The sequence below is a fragment of the Eublepharis macularius genome, chromosome 5 (assembly GCF_028583425.1).
Source record: "Eublepharis macularius isolate TG4126 chromosome 5, MPM_Emac_v1.0, whole genome shotgun sequence".
NCBI lineage: Eukaryota > Metazoa > Chordata > Lepidosauria > Squamata > Eublepharidae > Eublepharis > Eublepharis macularius.
Genome location: NC_072794.1, coordinates 8229796 through 8248032, shown reverse-complemented (window position 1 = coordinate 8248032; position 18237 = coordinate 8229796). Strand labels below are relative to the sequence as shown.

The window sequence follows — 18237 nt, the reverse complement described above, 5'->3', positions numbered from 1 at the left end:
GTCTGTATATTTTTGTCCTGCCTTCTATCTAATGAGCTCAGTGTCACAGCTGAGTGGGGATTTGAACTCAGGTTTCCCCAATCCTTGTCCAGGACTCTAAACACTACACCATGCTGGAGTCTAATTCCCAGGACTTTATTAATTGATTTAGATATTTATATCTCGCTCTTCTCCCAAACGGGGACCTAAAACAGCTTACATTGTTCCTTTCTCCTCCAGTTTTTCCCTCACAAAAACAACTCTGTGAGGTAGCTTAGGCTGAGAGATTGTGAGACTGATCCAAGAGTATTGTCACCTTAAATGTATTGCGGCATCAGCTTTTAATGAGCCAGAACCCATTACTCTGAGCAGTCAGAATATTTGTGAACATTTCATGTCATCTCTACAGTTTAACCAAAAGCTAGGAGGTCTCAGCAGCCAAGTTATCTCCAACAAATTTTATTGTGAATGATTTGCATATGGTCGTTTCTTGTCCAGGTCTCCTTTTCTGTACTAAAGTAGCTCTTTTACAGTTTTTTTCATTTCATCAGGAAAAAATTCATATACAGACATGCAGAGTCTGATCACACTGCAGAACCGCCTCTCACTCCTGCTGTCTCCCCCTCCCCCTGCAAAAAGGTGAATTCCACCAACTCTCACTAAGCCAAATGTAACAGGTTGCCATCTACCACTACTCAGCTAGAGCTGAAACCTTCCTCCAATGCCTGGGAAAAGATGCTGCTGTTAGCTAAATGGAGTGATAAGAAACAGCCCCGAATGCTCATTCCACTACTGTAGTGAGTTCCCTAAGCTTTAACAAGCCAAGGATGGACAACGGGAGACTGAGGGCCAATAGGCCGCCTCCCCCGCTTCACATTTGGCCTTTCCTCCTGCACGCACACACTTTCTTTAAAGCAAAATCACAGGCTTCTTTTAAGTCCCTTCCTGCCAGCATGAGCAGCAAGGGAAACTTTGGCAGGGACCTCCCTAAAGCTCTTAAACTCCCGCAAGCCACCAAATCCAGGAACACACAGAAGCCAGCGGCTGAGGTGCCTTAAAGGAGTTGCTGGGAGACCGGAGGTTACAAGAACCCGTTCTTCTTTAACATTTCAAGTGCTGGGCACTAAGCTCAAAGGAGCTTTTCTTAAATCAACAACGTTTAAGATCTGCTTTCTGGTACTCTTTTTCCAGACCAATCTTCAGTCTGCTCATAGCTACCAGCTAATAGCAACAAATAGCAACAAATACCTTCCATTCTACACTGGCCTGTTCTTCCTGTATTGCATACATAATTCGAAGCTGCTATTTTCCCACCGTTCTTGCCTCAGTCATATAACAGAGAGTGAGACACCAGACCTGATACGTTTTATCCTGAAATAAATATTTCTCCATGGTTCCCCTGTCTCAACTGGCTATTCCTACTGTGATTCGGTCTCTTCTGGGAGCCAAGCAGCTTTGACTCCCCTGCCCTAGCTGTGCAGCGCCCGCACGTGCTTCAGGAGGTTAGACTTGTGGTTGAAGGCCTTGGAGCAGAGCTTGCAGCTGAAGGCCGGGTACTTCTGATGGGTACGCTGGTGCTGCAGAAAGGTGGAACGATGGGTGAATGTCTTGGGGCACTGGCTGCACTGGTGTGGCCGCTCCCCTGTGTGGACTCGCTCATGCTCCTTGACCGAGGCCTCCCATTTGAAGCGCCTGTCACAGTGTGTGCAAGCAAAGGGTTTCTCCTGTGTGTGGATGCGCAAGTGCTTCACAAGGCAAGAGCTTCGTTTGAAGCGCTTAGGGCACAGGTGGCAGGGGAAAGGCGCATCATCTGAATGTACCTTGCCATGCTTGTCCAGGTCGGACTGCAGCTTGAAGCGCTTTCCACAGACCTTGCAGCGATGAGGCCTTCTCACCGAGTGGACCAGGCGGTGCTTGATGAGATCAGCACATCGGGTGAACGTCTTGCAACACTGCTTGCATTGGTAGGGCCGCTCCCCCGTATGGATGCGCTGGTGCTCCCGGAAACTCGATTGGTACTTGATGTCCTTCCCGCATACATCACAGTGGTAAAGATCTGGGTCACTGGATGAAACCTCCGGCTGCTTCTGTTTTGGTGGCCAAGAAATCATCTCCTGGGCCTTGGTAGGGGTGTGTCCAGCATCCATGATACACCTGGAAAATGAGATTTCTGGCTTTACCTATAGTCCATTCTAGCAGCCGCCCATGAGGAGAGAGCAGGCATGGTCATTTCTGAAAGTGCTACCACCCCCCAACAGAATGGCTTCCACATTGACCCTGCAACACAATACTGCACATTGAGTGCTAGAAAACTGAGATTTGCCTTCTGACTGTTGTGCACCAACAAACAATGCCAGGAGGCATTGTGGGCTAAGTATTTCTAACTACATGCAATGTGAAGGAGCTGCTTCACCCTCTATTCAGGTGGTAGTGTGGAATCTGTAGAGTCCTGTGCCTCAACCTACAGGTGTTGGTCTCTCTTGAGGGAAATGATAGGTGGAAACACCACAGGAATGCTCAGGACAGCTTATGTGGCACTCCCCTCCTCTGGTTATTCTCTTAGTCTGTGATTTTTTTCTCATATGACTACAGACCTGTAAGATTTTGGGCTGTTGTTGCAATTTTAATCTTGCTTTAAATGTTCATTTCAGCCCAAGGGTTATTTGAGGCTGGTGCATACAGTGATGTGAACTGTCTCCTGAAGATGATCAAGGCTAGCCTGATCATGGTGGCTCTCAGAAGCTAAGTACTAACCTAAGTACTTGGCTGGGAGACCAACAAGGCAGGGTTGCTACACAAAGGCAGGCCATGGAAAAAACCCTCTGTTTGTTTCTTGCCTTGAAAACTCCTTAAAAGGGGGGCGGGTGCTGTAAGTTGGCTGTAGGGTTGCCAGGTCCAGGTAGAAAAATTCCTGGAGATTTGGGGGGGTGGAGCTTGGGAGAGGGTGGGGTTGGGGAGGGGCCTCTGCAGGGTATAATGCCATAGAGTCCACCCTTAAAAGTTGCCATTTTCTCCAGGGGATCTCCAGCTACCACCTGGAGGCTGGCAACCCTAGTTAGCTGTGACTTGACAGCACTTTGCTCAACCCCCCCCCCCTTATTAAGGAGCAAAGTTCCATATGATGGGAAGGTGCTTCATATTCTCAACATAAAGCCTTCACAGCCCTCTTTTCAGACACACTACCCTGTGGTGGTGGAGAGTGCCGTCAAATCATAGCTGACTTATGGCGACCACTGGTGCAGTTTTCACGGCAAGAGACTAATGGAAGTGGTTTGCCATGGCCTGCTTTGCAACGCTTGTCTTCGTTGCAGGTCTCCCATCCAATTACTAACCAAGGCCGATCCCGCTTGGCTTCTGAGATCTAATGAGATCAGGCTCACCTGGGCTATCCAGGTCAGGGCACCTTGTGGTTAAAGGGCAGCTTTTCCTTTTCCAGAGTTCTTGGTCTGCGGTAGAACAACAGGACTGAAGTCCAGCGGCACTTTAGAGACCAACAAGATCTCCAGGGGATGAGCTTTCGAGAGTTAGAAGTTCCCTTCTTCAGATCCCTGGAAGTATCTGAATACACTACTGTAAGTCTGAATCGGAATCCCCAGTTATCTGAAGAAGGGAGCTTTGCCTCTCGAAAGCTTGCACCCTGTAAATCTTGTGGGTCTCTAAAGTGCCGCTGGACTCCAGTCCTGCTGCTCATTAGAGGGGCTTTGGGGGGAACAGCCAAAAAAAAGAGTGAATTCACTACAAGTGACACTACAGCCCCACCGCCTTAGAGCAAGGCCAGGCCTCTCCCCTGCATCCCCATCTCCCATTTCCAGCAACTGGCTAAAGGGATTCCGTCCTGGCGGAGAGGGGAGCAACCCCAACGGGGTTCTCCTCCGCAGCCCTGGCCCACCACCCTGCCTCAAATTTCCTTTACTTAACTGTACCAAGGAGGCTACCTCAGAAGGTACCGGAAGCAGAAGTCAAAAGAGAACCAATGCGACGAGCGACTTGGGGGCAGGAGAGCCCTTACAAGGAACCCCTGGCCATAGAAAGAGGCTCCAGAACGGCACTTCCGGTCCCAAAGAGTTACGTTTCCCACACTTCCCCCGCCAAGCCAGACGGCGGACACTTCCGGTAGAGGAGCGCGGCGAGTGGTCCTGATACCGGAAGCTCCCACGAGTCATCTCCGGTTCTTCCAAAGCAGCTTAGAGAAAATGCGCCACCGCGGAGGTGGAAGCGACTAGAACTTGCCGGAATAAAAACAACCAGGAGTCTTGGAGCCGCTTGAAAAGAGCGGCCCGCATTTTGTTCCGGAAGTTTGGGTGCGTCCTTCCCGCCTTGCGTCCTCTATGGTTACACACCGACTCCCTGGTCTTCTCCGCACTTCTGACGCGTTTCAGCGGCGGGAGAGCCGCTTTCTCGGGGACTTCACCACAGAGAGGCAAGATCCGGATCCAGGGGCACCTTCAAGGCCAACTGAGGAAGGGAGCTCCGACTCTTGAAAGCTCCGGCCCGGGGAGCCTAGTTGGTCTTGAAGGGACGGCTGGACCGGGGCTTGCTCTTCTGCTGCTGACCGACGCGACCCACCTAAAACTATGACCATAGAGATGGCAAGGTCTAGAGAGGCGTCGCTCGGCGGCCATAGGCGGTCAAGGACGACGCTACTTATTAAATGTAACTGTCAATCGAAGCCACCTCTGAGGGCATTTCCTGAATCATGCACGTGAGGCGTGCCTTCAGAGGCCCAGCTCGATCCGCGAGGTCGCTGGAGTAGGGAATGCACACACTTCCGGTTAAACAGTTTCTATGGCATCCACGGCAACCCCCGTTCGCGCTTTGCGTGAAGGTTAGGAGTGGAGATCCACTTCAGTTTGAGGCCAGGAGTGCCCCAACTGGGAGCCACTGCCGGCCATTTGTCTTCATCCCACCACAAGCCTCCTCGAGCATCTCTAGGCGAGCGGGAAATTACTTCCTGCTTGGACCGGAAGCGCTCCTTCTTTGAACCTTGCCTATTTCCGCCTCCTGCTTCTGTACTGCGTGGGACCATCAAACAAAAGCGACGACGAGAAGATGGTCGCCGTAACAATGCCTCTGATTGGCTGTTAATAAGCAAGATGGCGACGCGAAGAAATGGGAGGGCCCTCAACCAAGATGGCGGCTTCGCCTTCCCCTTCAGCCAAGATGGCAGATAGCGAGAAGCGACGCCCGTCACCGGCAATTGAGCCCACCCGCCCGGCCGTGTTGATCAACTGTGCCTCGGAGGCTGAGGACGCCTTCCTGTTGCAGGCCGGCGTGAGCGACATGGTCCGCGGCGCCCTCCTGAAAGTGCTGGAAGCGCGGCCGGAGGAGCCCGTCGATTTCTTGGCCGGCTACTTCAACAGGCTGATGCAGAGCAGCGCTGAAGCGACGGTGGACGGCGGAGACCCGCAGCGGCAGCTCCACTGGCGCCTAGACCGGGCTCTCTGGTACTTGCGCCTGGCACACCATTCCCACAGGTAGCGTTTGTGGAAAGAAACGGAGGAATCGCTTCTGATGAACTACAACTCCCAGAAAGCCCGGCGGCAGCCGTGCAGACGTCTGAGGCGCAAGGCTCTCTGGGAAATGTAGTCCTTCCGGCCATAGGAGGCGAGGAGCGGAAAGAATTGGTAGATAATTGCCCGTGGGGCCTGGAAAACTGTTACCTTTCGCACAGGTGTCTTCTGCACGCACCTCTTTACTCCTAAGTAAGGCAGGCCCTGTGGGTGGGCGTGTATGCAGAGGGGTCATTTCCTAGAAAAAGAGCTGGAGGACCTCATTAGTATAACTTATTAGCATATGCCATGCCCCTTGACATCACTGGAAGTGTGTCATTAGCATAACTGATTTGCATATGCCACACCCCCTGATATCACCTATCCTGGCTTTTTTGGGCCCAATCCTAGCTCTTCAGGGCCGAAATTGGGCCCAAAATGGCAAAAAGGGTCCAAAAATGGTCAGGATCGGGCTGTTGCTGAGTGGGAGAGTGAACCACCACCCATCAGAGGCCCGATCCAGGCCATTTCGGCCCCAATCCAAAATGGCTTGGAGTCAGGTGGGTGGGGCCACCTGTCATGTGACCTCTTTGGGGAACTGTGTTCCTGTGTGTTCCCCCTTGAAATGAGCCCTGGGCATGATCCTCTGCATATTTGCTCTGAAACGAGAACCACAAAGTTCAGTTACGTCTACTGCATCTGCTATCATCATATTTACATTGTTCTCTTCCTCTGAGGAGTTCAGAGTGGCTTCAATGGTTCCTCTCTCTCTCTATAACAACCCTGTTACTTTGGCTAGGTTGAAAGAGAATGACTTCCTCAGGAAGCATTGCACGTAAGTGTGGGTTATCGTCTAATGCTTTAACTCCACAACATTCCTTTGGTTCTCAGTACTGCTGCTTCTTCAGTGATACTATGATCTTATGCACACTTACTCTGTATTAAGACACTGGGTTTGCTGTCCAATAGGTGAGCATAGGCTTGCAGCGTGATTTGCTATGTGTTGTTGCAGGGGGCTACTGACTCCAATGCCACTACATGAAAGTGGATGTAGTATTGTAGTGTTTGGTGGTGACCATCCCGTGCTGGAAACTAGACTGCTTCCCTTCTTTGCTTCTAATCTGTAATTCTTTCTCCTTCATGTTCCAGTAGAATAGCTTTCAACAACAACGTCAGCATGGCGTACGATTCCTTGAGCACTGGTGGGAGACGGAAGAGGCTCGGAGTCAATGGAAAACTGTACAGTGAGTTGCTGAAGATGACACTGCAAGGCAGGGGAGCCACTGAGGAGATGGTTGCACCATTACTGCACAAGATTACGTGTCAAGACCATGAGGCAGTGCCATGCGATGTCTTCCGCTACGGGGTACTCACTTGTCTAGTCCTCCTTGAGTTTTTGGCCAAGGCAAGCACTCTGTACGATGCACTGGATGGTGGATCTGGCACGGCTGATGAACGGGTATGTTTGGCTGTCCTCAGCACTCTGGAGGAAGCTCTTCATGCCAGTGATGCCTCCAGTCCCATCCGTTACTTGGAGGCTGGGTCCAAGCTTGGGCCAGACTGTTTAGCTTTGGCTATGGATAAGGCACTGGCTGAGAGGAAGGCCACTGTGGCCATGAAGAAAGAGGAGTTCCTCAAGAAAGCATCAGCCATTTTTGTTGCCAAAGTGAAACCTGTTGGCTGAATTCCAAACAGGAACAAATGGCAGCTTGGCCAGGAACTGCTTTTATCTGGGAGGGGGAGGCGGGGGCTCCTTTCTGTTTTCTGCGATGGGACAGGCAGGATGGAAATGAGAAAGAGATGTACGTGGCCTGTGGACTTGAACAGCTTGTAAACAATATCAAACTGCTAAAGCTCTCCAGACTGTGTCTTATTCAGTAGATTTTATACTGAAATGTTGAGCTTGCTGAAGGATATTGAGTTAAATTTGGTTGCTTCTATTGGGAACTCTTATCACTGACTTTCAACACACATGTACTCGTGTGATGTTTTTTGCCTTTCACTGGAGAAATAAACTCATTAGGGTTAAAAGTCATTCATCTGTGGCTGACCATTTTCAGATGCATGTTCTTATCGTAGGGTTGCCAGCACTGCCTTGGCAAATGCTGAGAAATTTTGGTGGCAGTGCTCGGGAAGGGTAGAAGTTGGAGAGGATGTGACATCACTTCTGCTTGGGCTAGATAGGAATTACCATAGAGACATGGAAAAATTCCTAGAACATCACTATGGAGGCCATTTTCTGGCCATATTTTCTCCTTCTTCTCGGTTTCTCAAGGGTGAGAGATGGAGGCTGAAAACAGAGGTTTACCCACCACAAGCAGGCACACGAGAAGCCTATCCTGGCTGGCTTGCAACTCCCAACTTCTCTTGCAATCTGAGAAGGAATTTTGAAACTCCACCCAACAGCATGTGCTTCAGTCCATGTCTTCCTTTCAGATTTCCCAGGAGTCATGAGGACTCTTGAAATAGATCTGTATTTAATTTCTCTGTGGCGTTCAAGTATCTTCACCATTTCAGGGCATGTGTTGGCCCTCATGTTTACAGAGTTGAGAGCCTTATCTCTGGGGGTTTTTAGCATTCAGGGTATCAGGTACTCTCTTTTTGGCTGTTTAGAAAATTATTAATAATAATACTCTTAATGATGTTAATTATTAATTATTAGTTTTAATTTTAATACTCCAATGAATGTCAGATTTATGTGCATGTGTACTTAAGGAGGCAGAGGCAGCAGCTTGACTATGAAACAGAAGGACAGTAGATTGCCCCGTGCAGGATATGGGAGAGGGAAACTGCTGGACTTGTAATTGGCTGGGAGTGGCAGAGAGCCAGCTGCTATCAGGAACACCAGAGGAAACTGAGACATGCCAAATATAAGAGCCGACTGTCCAGAATGCAAGAGTACTTCTGGATTAGAGCAGGGGTCTTGCCACATGCCAATGAGGAAGCCCACAAAGAGTGCCTGCTGGCAATAGCCCTCACCCACTGACCACTCCGCGGCTCTCTGCCTCTAACCCCAGGTACATCCCAAGGAATTTGTGCCAATATGGGGGTGCTTCTCTTGCCTAGTGCATGGCTTCATGTACCCTGCACTGCCTCCAACCAGACCATGTCCCATGTCAAAGGAGAACCTTGACTGACAACTCCATGTCTCCAGCCTGGCACTGGTTGTGAAAAGTTCAACAAAGGTGAAGGCATTAAGAGGGCAATCAAGGGACGAATGGGGTAAAGGGAGTTGTGGTGAAAGGGAACAGAAATGAAGGGGTTCTGCAATAAATGCAAAGAAAACAAAGTGGGCTATGATAATCCTGAAAAGAAGCAACAAGATTTCGCACATGCTTGTAAGAAGGAAGTGGAGACACCACAGTTATCTAAAACAGGAAGCTCTGAGTACCTGGATGGCTTAACGGGGGTTCCTAAAGGAAAAGATTTATGAGGACAACCACACCTGTCTGAAATTCTGCTTGCCAGATGCTTTTCTCCTGTGAAGCAAAGCAGTGAAAGTGTGTTGGGTTCCTTACAGTGAAAACTCTGCTCAGTGGTAAGAAGGTAACTGTGGGATACTATTTAATAGGACTGCATGATGGATATATGCCTGAGACAGGCATCCGTTGCAAAAGAGTCAGGGCATTATAGCAGTGTCAGACTAAGGACTTGGAAGGCCTTGGGTTCAAGTCCCCATGCAACCATGGAGCTTGCTGGAGTGACCTTTAGCGAGACACTGCCAGCCTCTAACATGCTTTACAGCATTGCAGGGAGAAAAAACTGGACGAGAAGAGAGCTGTTCAAGCTGCCCTGAGCTCGTTGGAGGAAAGACAGGATGTGATCCATCCTCAGTAGATGGATTCTTTGGCAGCTGATGTGGGATGGTTTGACTGAAGGCGAGGAGGAAAACAGGAATGTATCTACCTTTTTTTTTTCCTTGCAGTGTCCTTTTTCATTGAACTCATTGCAGTTAAAAATTTGAAATGATGGGGTGGTGCAAAATTACAGGCATGTTTGCAGAGCGGTAGGCTCTCCGCATTGCCTTCCTCTTTGCAGGATAATTTCCTACACTTGATGTGTCATCCACAGAGGCACGATGCACCCAGTTAAAGGTAAATTGCTTTAACATGCTTTGAGCAGCCACAATTGCAGGAAAGGACTCCACTTAACTGGCAGGTATGTAACAGAGCTAAAAGGGGAACCTCGAGCAGCTCATTTAGACTGACTGTGTTAGATAAGTGGAAAACAGCAGGAGCCTCAGTGGACTCCATCATTACCCATGATCAATGACTCCTTTTGTGCTTCTGTTCTTTCTCTTCTAGGGAAAAGGCTGTGCAATACAGGTGTCCAATAAGCTCCACAGCACGTGTGTTTTTTCTGAGTTAAAATTGGAAACGTGCTCAGAAACTGAAAAGGCTTACATTTAGGGGATGACAGTGTAACTGCTTCCTAAGAGGAGTCAACTTCCTGCATATCTTCAGGAATCCTTATACTGGGCAAGCCGAGTGATTTGAACAGAATCATGTTGGAGCACTAGTTGAATTGTGTTGCATGTGTACATTGGGATTCTGTTTGAATCTTCGGATCACACCCAGTGGTGAGGTGTGGCAGAAGCACCAGTGGAAGCTGAAGGAGGCATAGCCAGAGCAGCTGCTTACACAGAGACACAACGGGCCACCTCCACAACCAAAAAGGACTTTTAAAATAACATTCCACCTTGTAGTTTTATTCATTACCATTCCATCCCTTTGACTGAAAAAAAGGAAACGTTAGAAGAAAAAAACGGTAATTATTCTGCCCAATGTTGCTAAGTAAGGGGTCAACTTCTTCCCACTTTTTAGCATGAAGTCAGAGTGCTAAGCTTTGGAATGGCTGACAGGGACTTGATACTTTTTTTTAGAAAGTAATTAACATCCCATTTAATTGTATTCAAATTTACATTAAACAGGATTAAGCATGGTTGATTACTTGCACTTTAAGGGTTTATTGTACTAGCCTGGGGGTGACAGCGCCCTGTGCAGCCTTTTTGCCTACTAATAGAGGAGCATGATTTGTGTAAATGCCTACTGCAATATCTTGTTTCAACCATCCCCCTGGCAAGGAATTCTGGAAACTGTACTTCTAGGAAGGGTGGCAAAGAAGACGGTGCCATTGAGTCACATGGTGACCCCATCCACAGGGCATTGCAGGCAAGAGCTGAGTAGAGTAGAGGTGGTTTTGCCATCGCCTTCCTCCATGGAGATCTCCCATCAACGTACTCGCCATAGCCAACTCTGCTCAGCTTTTAAGCTCTGATGAGCTTGTCTGTGAGAAGGAGTAACATTTGGAAGGGGGTGTTGCGAGGGGAGCTGTGGCAGTTAAAACCGATGTTAATTTCAAGAGTAGTCGTACTTGGTATTTGGTTTGCATGACCACCTTAGTTCATCTCCCCTCTATTGTCTGTATAACAAAGCCCATTTTTAAAAGCAAACCCAACACACAGAAGAGGCCTGTTTGAATCAAATGCTTGGATCCTGTGCAAATTTGTCTAAATAAAATATTAAAATTTGTCTCCAGGCTGCATCATAGATGAGAAATTTTCAACATGGGTATAATTTGTGAGCAGGGACATGCATCTTACCCCTCCTCGCGCGCACACACACACCTCCCACAAAGTGTCAGGTGTACACAACACAGGCCAAGGTAAAGAGATACTTGGGTATGAACTCAGCTGGTGCATGACCCCAGTTTGGGCATAAGGACCGTCGGTTGCTCAAGCCACCAAGAAATGGAAGCTTCCAACATTTGTGAGAATTTGGAGAAACGGTGGTAAATTTGAGGCGCTTTTGGGATAGTCTTGTACATCTCTGTGGTGATACAATCATTCTTGGATGGTGGAAAGTGCTGTCAAGTTATGCTGACTTATAGCAGCCCCTGCTGAGGGTTTCAAGACTAACAGAGGTGGTTTGCCATTGCCTGTCTTTGCATAGCAACTCTGGTCTTTGGAGGTCTATCCAATTACTAACCAAGACCAATCCTGCTTAGCTTCCAAGATCTGATGAGATCAGGATTGCCTGGACTATCCAGGTCAGTATGTAGTTGTTTTTACAACAGTCGGAATACTGTAGACTGCAAACATTTCTATAAAACAATGGCAAAATTGTTAACTTGGTGATGTGCCTTTAAAAGATGCTTCCTACGGAGGCTGATGGGAACTGTAGTCTTCCTATCGGTTCTTAGTAGGCCATTTAGCCTCTCTGTGACCAAGTGAGCAAGCTCAGCCAACAGCTATGAAGCCTGTGGTACCTTGAATAATAGTAGAATCTACTTGGAAATTTTAGGGATATAAAAAACCTTAAATGGCAAATTACCAAACCAAAGACGTGGTGGTGTTGCAATATGAAACATTTACTATTTGCTTTTCCATGTACAAATTAATGTCTCATCTTGGGATATGGCAAAATGGGCTTATTTCCTGCATTACCAAATTATGCCTCTTGCAAAGTTTACAGTCAGGGCTTATATCCAGCAGGAACGCGGGGGAACGGAGTTCAGGCACCTCTTGAAAATGGTCACACGGCCGGTGGCCCCGCCCCCTGATCTCCAGACAGAGGGGAGGTGAGATTGCCCTCCGCGCCACTGGTGTAGCTCTTCTTCCCAGCTACAACGTGGAGACAATTTAGGCCTACAAGATGTGTGTGAGGGGCTTTGAACATTGAAAGCACAGTATAGGCTTATTTCTATCCTGCGCTTTCAATCAAAAATAATGAAATTGTACTATTACATTGTAGCAAATTAAAATCAATAGGAAGATACGGATTCAATATATGTAAGTTAAAATATGAGAATATCTTGAAGGGAATATATGGCTTAAAAGATGCCTTACAGTGGGTTAAGTATATATTGATGGAAAGATAGGGATTCAGCAGTCCTCACCTTGCAGACTGTGGAGACATTTGCAGTGCCTAGCAGCCATAAGAGTCTACCATTATGCCCTTTGCAGCATAAACCTTTTAGTTAGCAGAACAAAATTCAAGTTCAATTGCACCTTAAAGACCAACAACATTTTCCAGGATATAAACTGTTGTGAGTCAAAACTCACTTTGTCAAATACAAAATCATCATTTTGTATCTGATGAAGTGAGTTTTATTTATTTTATCTATTTATTTACATTACTGATAGCATTTCTCACTGAGATTACGCAGTGTGAATCATTATAGTCAACATATAAATGCATGCAAATTTGCAGAGATTTAAAACCAGCAGAAATCCAATACAGAGATGAAGAAATGCTGAAACAGAGCATAAGCACTTCTAAGAATGACATGTTAAACATAGGATCCACTCAGCAGGGTCACGGAATCATAGAATCATAGAGTTGGAAGGGGCCATACAGACCATCTAGTCCAACCCCCTGCCCAGTGCAGGATCAGCCTAAGGCATCTCTGACTAGTATTCATCCAGCCTCTTCTTGAAAACTGCCAGTGAGGGGGAGCTCACCACCTCCCTAGGCAGCTGATTCCACTTTTGAACTACTCTTACCGTGAAAAAGTTTTTCCTAATATCCAGCCGGTACCTTTCTGCATGTAATTTAAGCCCATTGCTTCGGGTCCTACCCTCTGCTGCCAACTGGAACAGCTCCTTGCCCTCCTCCAAATGACAGCCTTTCAAATATTTAAAGAGAACAATCATGTCCCCCCTCAACCTCCTCCAAACTAAACATTCCCAAGGCCCTCAGACGTACCTCATAGGGCTCAGTCTCCAGACCCCTGATCATCCTCGTCGCTCTCCTCTGCACCTTCTCGATTTTGGCCACATCCTTTTTGAAGTGAGGCCTCCAGAACTCCAGAACTGACCAAGGCAGTATAGAGAGGGGGCTATGACCTCCTGCGATTTCGATGCTATGGCCCCTTTGATACAACCCAAGATTGAATTAGCCTCTTTTGCCACCGCATCACACTGACTGCTCATATTTAGTTTACAGTCCACTCTTACCCCAAGATCCCTTGCACATATACTACTGCCCAGAAGTGTATCCCCCGTCCTGTATTGGTGCTTCCAATTTTTGTGGCCCAGATGTAATACTGTGCACTTGTCTTTGTTGAATTGCATCCTATTCACAGCTGCCCACTTCTCCAGAGTATTCAGGTCTTGTTGAATTTTAATTCTATCTTCTTAGGTGTTTGCTACTGCTCCCAATTTGGTATCATCAGCAAATTTAATGAGCAGCCCTTCCACTCCTTCATCCAGATCATTGATAAAAATACTGAAAAGTACCGGGCCCAAAACCGAGCCCTGCGGCACCCCACTGGACACCTCCCTCCAAACTGATGAAATGCCATTGACCACCACTCTTTGAGTGCAGTCCTCTAATCAGTTCCCTATCCACTGAACTATCCTATAGTCCAGTCCACAGTCTTCCAGTTTGCCCATCAGAATGTCATGGGGGACCTTATCAAAAGCTTTACTGAAATCCAGATAAATCTCATCAACAGAGTTCCCCCGATCCAGTAAGCTGGTCACTTGATCAAAGGACACCAGATGGGTCTGGCAAGATCTGTTAGGAACAAAAACATGCTGACTTCCCTGGATCACTGAGTGGTCCTTCAGATGCTTACAGATTGATCCCTTTAAAATCTGTTCTAGTATCTTCCCAGCCACAGAAGTCAGACTGATCGGCCTGTAGTTTCCTGGGTCATCCTTCTTCTCTTTCTTAAAGATCGGGATAACATTCGCTCTTCTCCTATCTTGTGGCACATCCCCAGTCCTCCAGGAGGCCTTGAAGATGATGAACAGGGGTTGTGCAAGTTCTCTAGAAAGTTCTTTCAGCACTCTTGGGTGCACCCCATCTGGCCCAGGGGATTTGTATTCATCCAGTGCAGCCAGATGCCTCTCCACTTCCTCTCTGTCAATGTCAATTAGCCACTCAGGTGTCCTGCCAAATTGTCTACTATCTCTAGATGTGCCTGAGTTCTTCAGGGAGAAAACAGAGAGGAAAAAGTCATTACGCCTGTCTACTTTTTCTCTGTCCTTCATCAGAGTTTCTCCATCTACTCCCAACAGCGGTCCAATTGCCTCTTTTACCTTGTGTTTGCTTCTCACGTATCTGCAGAAGATTTTCTTATTGTAGCGAGCCCTCCTGGCCAGACCCAGCTGGGTCATACTTACAGCAATAGTCTATAGTCACTTCTGATCCCTTTACTGCTACATCTCTTGGAGACAGCTTCCTTATATTACAGCTCTCCTATCTGAATAAAAAACAGTCCTCTTGAATAATTTGGTTTTGTAGAGACCCAAGAGAGTGTCAGCTTTCCCAATCTCTTTAGGTAGGCCATTCAATAAAGTGGGAGCCACCACATAGAATGCACATGTTTGGGCAGCTGTTGATTTTGCTCATGTCCAAGGTGGCCCCTGAATAAGGTCTTGTTCGGATGAGCCATGGTGGAACATAGGGAGAGAGGTGGTCCATAGATACGCCAGACCAAGGCTATGAAGAGGTTTGTATGTGGTAGCCTATGCCTTGAATTGAGCCCGGTAATAGATAGTTGATGGAGTGACTGCAGAATGGGAGTGATATTCGTGCTCCACCTAACTCCTAATAATAACTCAGCTGTAGCGTTAGAATTAATTTTAACTCTTGAAAGCTTATGTTCTCAAACATTTTGTCGGTCTTTCAGATGGACTTGAATGTTGTTCTACTACTACAGCAGCCCAACAACTGCCCTTGAGTGTGTAGCATTATCTCTCCCCAGTACTGTTGAACCACTGTCAGCATTTGTGTACCTGGAGTGAGCAGAAAGGACTCAAAAGTGAGAGTTTTAACACACACCAGTATGCATGCCTTTAAGTTTGGCAGGAACTCTTTGAGTCTAGAGATGTTTTTAAAAAATAAATGTTTCTCTATGTTAAATGCACCCTTCAAGTTTTACTTTAGTTCTGCAAGTGGAGGGGTAATCAGAACCCCTCTACATTTTCAGCTTGCAAGTTTTGTTTTATGAGTTAGCATTCAGCATCGGTATGCCCCAACCTACCATCTCATTCAGCTGCATATGTTTACCCAATCTCTTAACATGGACCCCCCAAACATGGTATCATCATCATCATCATGGACCGAATTGAGCTGTGTTTTTGAAATGAAGCTGCTAGTTGGATCCACTGCAAAGATGCCATTCTACCATCATCTGGAGAAGTGGCCCCTTTCCAGGAATGTGGTCTGGGTGCTGCATTGGGGAGTGGTACTCAGAAGCATTGCAAGGGGCCACGTCAAGGAACGTCAAGCAAAAGTCCAGTGACACAAAGACTCACGGAAAGTATTTCAATAGGAGCTTTGTTGTTAACCATTAAGGTGCCACTGCCATCAGACTAGGGTTGCCAGCTCCAAGTTGGGAAATTCCTGGAGATCTGGGAGGTGAAACCTGGAGAAAGTGAGGTTTGGGGAGGGAAAGGACCTTGGCATGGCATAATTCCATAGAGTCCACCCCCCAAAATAGCTATTTTCTCCAGGTGAAATGATCTTTGTGGCCTGGAGACCAGTTGTAATTCCAGGAGATCTCCAGCCACTACCTGGAGGCTGGCAACCCTAATCAGACTGTTTTATTTCGCTGCGACAGATTAAGACGGCTACTTTTTTGCAATCGTGTCCCATCCTGTTGATTGCTTTGACTTTAGAAATGTAGTTAGTCTCTAAGGTGCTACTGGACATGAATCTTAATTACTCTTCTATTGCAAACCAAGACCTACATCAGTCTGTCTGTCTGTCAGCCCCAACAGCCATCCATCCATCCATTATGTTTAATGTCAGTCTTAGAATGGTTTCTGTTTAGCATTTTTTCAATTCTATATTAAATTCAACTTTGTATTAAATTACTTTTAACGCTTTGCAAATTTGTATGTCTATACCCTGGCCTGTTACATTGTTTATTGAGGTATCTTTGAAAGTCACTGTACTGAGTCACACTGTGGGATCCGCCTTGAGTCCCAATGGGAAAGGTGGGCTATAAATAACGTGCCTGACTAAGTATCCAGAGGAATTAGCCGTGTTAGTCTGTAGTTGCAAAATACTAAAAAGTCCAGTAGCACCTTTCAGACTAACCAACTTTATTGCGGCATAAGCTTTCGAGAACCACAGCTCTGACGATGTATCTGACCGAGAGAGCGGAAGTTCTTAAAGCTTAAGCCGCAATAAAGCTGGTTAGTCTGAAAGGTGCTACTGGACCCTTTACTATTATGAATAAGTATGGACCACACACACACACTCTTAAATGCATAAATAGGATTAAAATACGGGCGCAGATTACAAGGTGCGCCTCACACACAGCTAAGGGTCTTGCCAGGCGCCGGCACCCTCAAACAGGGGCGGAAGAGCCGCGAAGGCTGCCGGGAGCTGTTGTTACGGACCGTCCCTGCTCACGCGGCCACCCTCTTTGCATCCGGCGCTCCGCCCCCTCGCGACTCTATTGGTGGAAACCCTGCGGGTGGACGGGGGCCACCGTCGGCGCCGCCTCCTCCGGGAACTACGCGCCCCGTGATGCACCGCTCGCTGGCTGGCTGGTTTCGGGGTTGGCGGCGTTCTTTCGGGTCCGTACCTCTCCGCGCTCGATCGCCCGCGTCTGTTTCCAGGCGAATCCCCGGCTTCGTTCGCGGCCTGTTTCTCGCTCCCCGTCTCTCCGCGACATGGCGCGGCCGTCCGTGCCCAGCTCCCAGAAAGCGCTGCTGCTCGAACTGAAGGGGCTTCAGGAGGAGCCGGTGGAAGGCTTCCGAGTCAGCCTGGTGGACGAGGGGGACCTCTACAACTGGGAGGTGGCCATCTTCGGGCCGCCCAACACTCACTACGAGGGTGGCTACTTCAAAGTGAGTAAGGGGCCAGTGCCGAAGCCAGAATGGACTCTCTCCCCCCGCCCCCGAAAAAAAACAGACTTTCCTTTCTAAAATAAAACCACCCCATAAAATGAAGGGGGGGTATTCTTTCCTCAAAGATTTAAATATATAATTTAAATCTAATTAAATTCCTTAAGGATTTAAATATATAAGTAAACCGAATACGGAAACGAGTGCAGGCGGAGGGCCGGAAGGCAGGCGGAGTCAATACCTTCCGTATTAGGGCGGGGGGGGGGGGTATAGCTGCTTTCCATTTCGGAAAATAAAGCGGTTTCGCAATATGTATACTTCGTCTCAATAATAGAGGAACATCGCAACTTTCTTTTCTCTCCATACAGTTTTAAGCCATTTGAATAGTTATTTTAAAACAGCTGAAACTGTTTCTAATAAACACTAGGATTTTAGCTGAATTCTTTATTCTTGTTGAAGTAGCATCAGGCATCTAATTCTTTCTTCTCATTATTTGCAAAATACTGAATTACAAGAACCATTTCTCTCAGTAACAATAGAAAGTGGACCCCCCCCCACACCCCCAGCAGTATTAATTGGTTGAGGCAATATTTTAATGTTTGCCCCTGAATGATGGTAGAAATTGGAATGGATGGTAGACATTGGAATCATTAGAAGAAAGAATGATTGTTACACAACAATAATATTGGAATTAAGAGTTATCCCCTGTTCTGGAGAAAGGTAATAATGCTCAGAATAGGGCAGGTCTGGTCTCCTTTGGTGACTAAAAACTGCATCCAGGTAAAGTAGACTTAATGAGAAGATAGTTTGAAGCAAGTAGCCATGTTGGTCTGTAGTAGAAGCACAAGCTGTAGGTCTAGTAGCGCCTTAGAGACCAACTATATTTCCAGAGTATGAGCTTTCAAGAGCCAAAGCTCCCTTTGTCAGATACAAGGAGTGGAAAAAGTCGTATATATGATG

General features: G+C 47.3%; 3 protein-coding genes across 6 annotated transcripts in view; 2 read left to right on the top strand and 1 right to left on the bottom strand.

The window, feature by feature from the left end:
* Positions 1–422: 422 nt before the first annotated feature.
* Positions 423–5054, bottom strand: LOC129330960 (zinc finger protein 154-like). Of its 3 annotated transcripts, none has more exons than XM_054981248.1 (2): positions 3898–5054; positions 423–2133 (listed from the first exon to the last, which is right to left on the bottom strand). In XM_054981248.1, the coding sequence occupies exon 2, from the start codon at positions 2124–2126 to the stop codon at positions 1449–1451; it is 678 nt and encodes a 225-aa protein (XP_054837223.1). In that variant the 5' UTR covers positions 2127–2133; positions 3898–5054; the 3' UTR covers positions 423–1448. The 3 variants fall into 3 exon arrangements, with proteins under 3 accessions (XP_054837223.1, XP_054837225.1, XP_054837224.1); XM_054981250.1 differs by having other exon boundaries at positions 3903–5054; XM_054981249.1 differs by having other exon boundaries at positions 3915–5054.
* Positions 5055–5063: 9 nt separating this feature from the next.
* On the top strand, positions 5064–7503 carry TPGS1 (tubulin polyglutamylase complex subunit 1). 2 transcript variants are annotated; one of them, XM_054981246.1, is made up of 2 exons: positions 5064–5453; positions 6618–7503. In XM_054981246.1, the coding sequence occupies exons 1-2, from the start codon at positions 5089–5091 to the stop codon at positions 7150–7152; spliced, it is 900 nt and encodes a 299-aa protein (XP_054837221.1). In that variant the 5' UTR covers positions 5064–5088; the 3' UTR covers positions 7153–7503. The 2 variants fall into 2 exon arrangements, with proteins under 2 accessions (XP_054837221.1, XP_054837222.1); XM_054981247.1 differs by having other exon boundaries at positions 5066–5453; positions 6621–7503.
* A 9460-nt stretch (positions 7504–16963) lies between these two features.
* The window catches only part of CDC34 (cell division cycle 34, ubiqiutin conjugating enzyme), a 30138-nt gene continuing 28864 nt past the window's right edge, over positions 16964–18237 (top strand). The window contains exon 1 of the mRNA XM_054979110.1: positions 16964–17280. Within this exon, the coding sequence (XP_054835085.1) occupies positions 17104–17280 (177 nt within the window). The 5' untranslated portion in view covers positions 16964–17103. The remainder of the gene's footprint in view (positions 17281–18237) is intronic.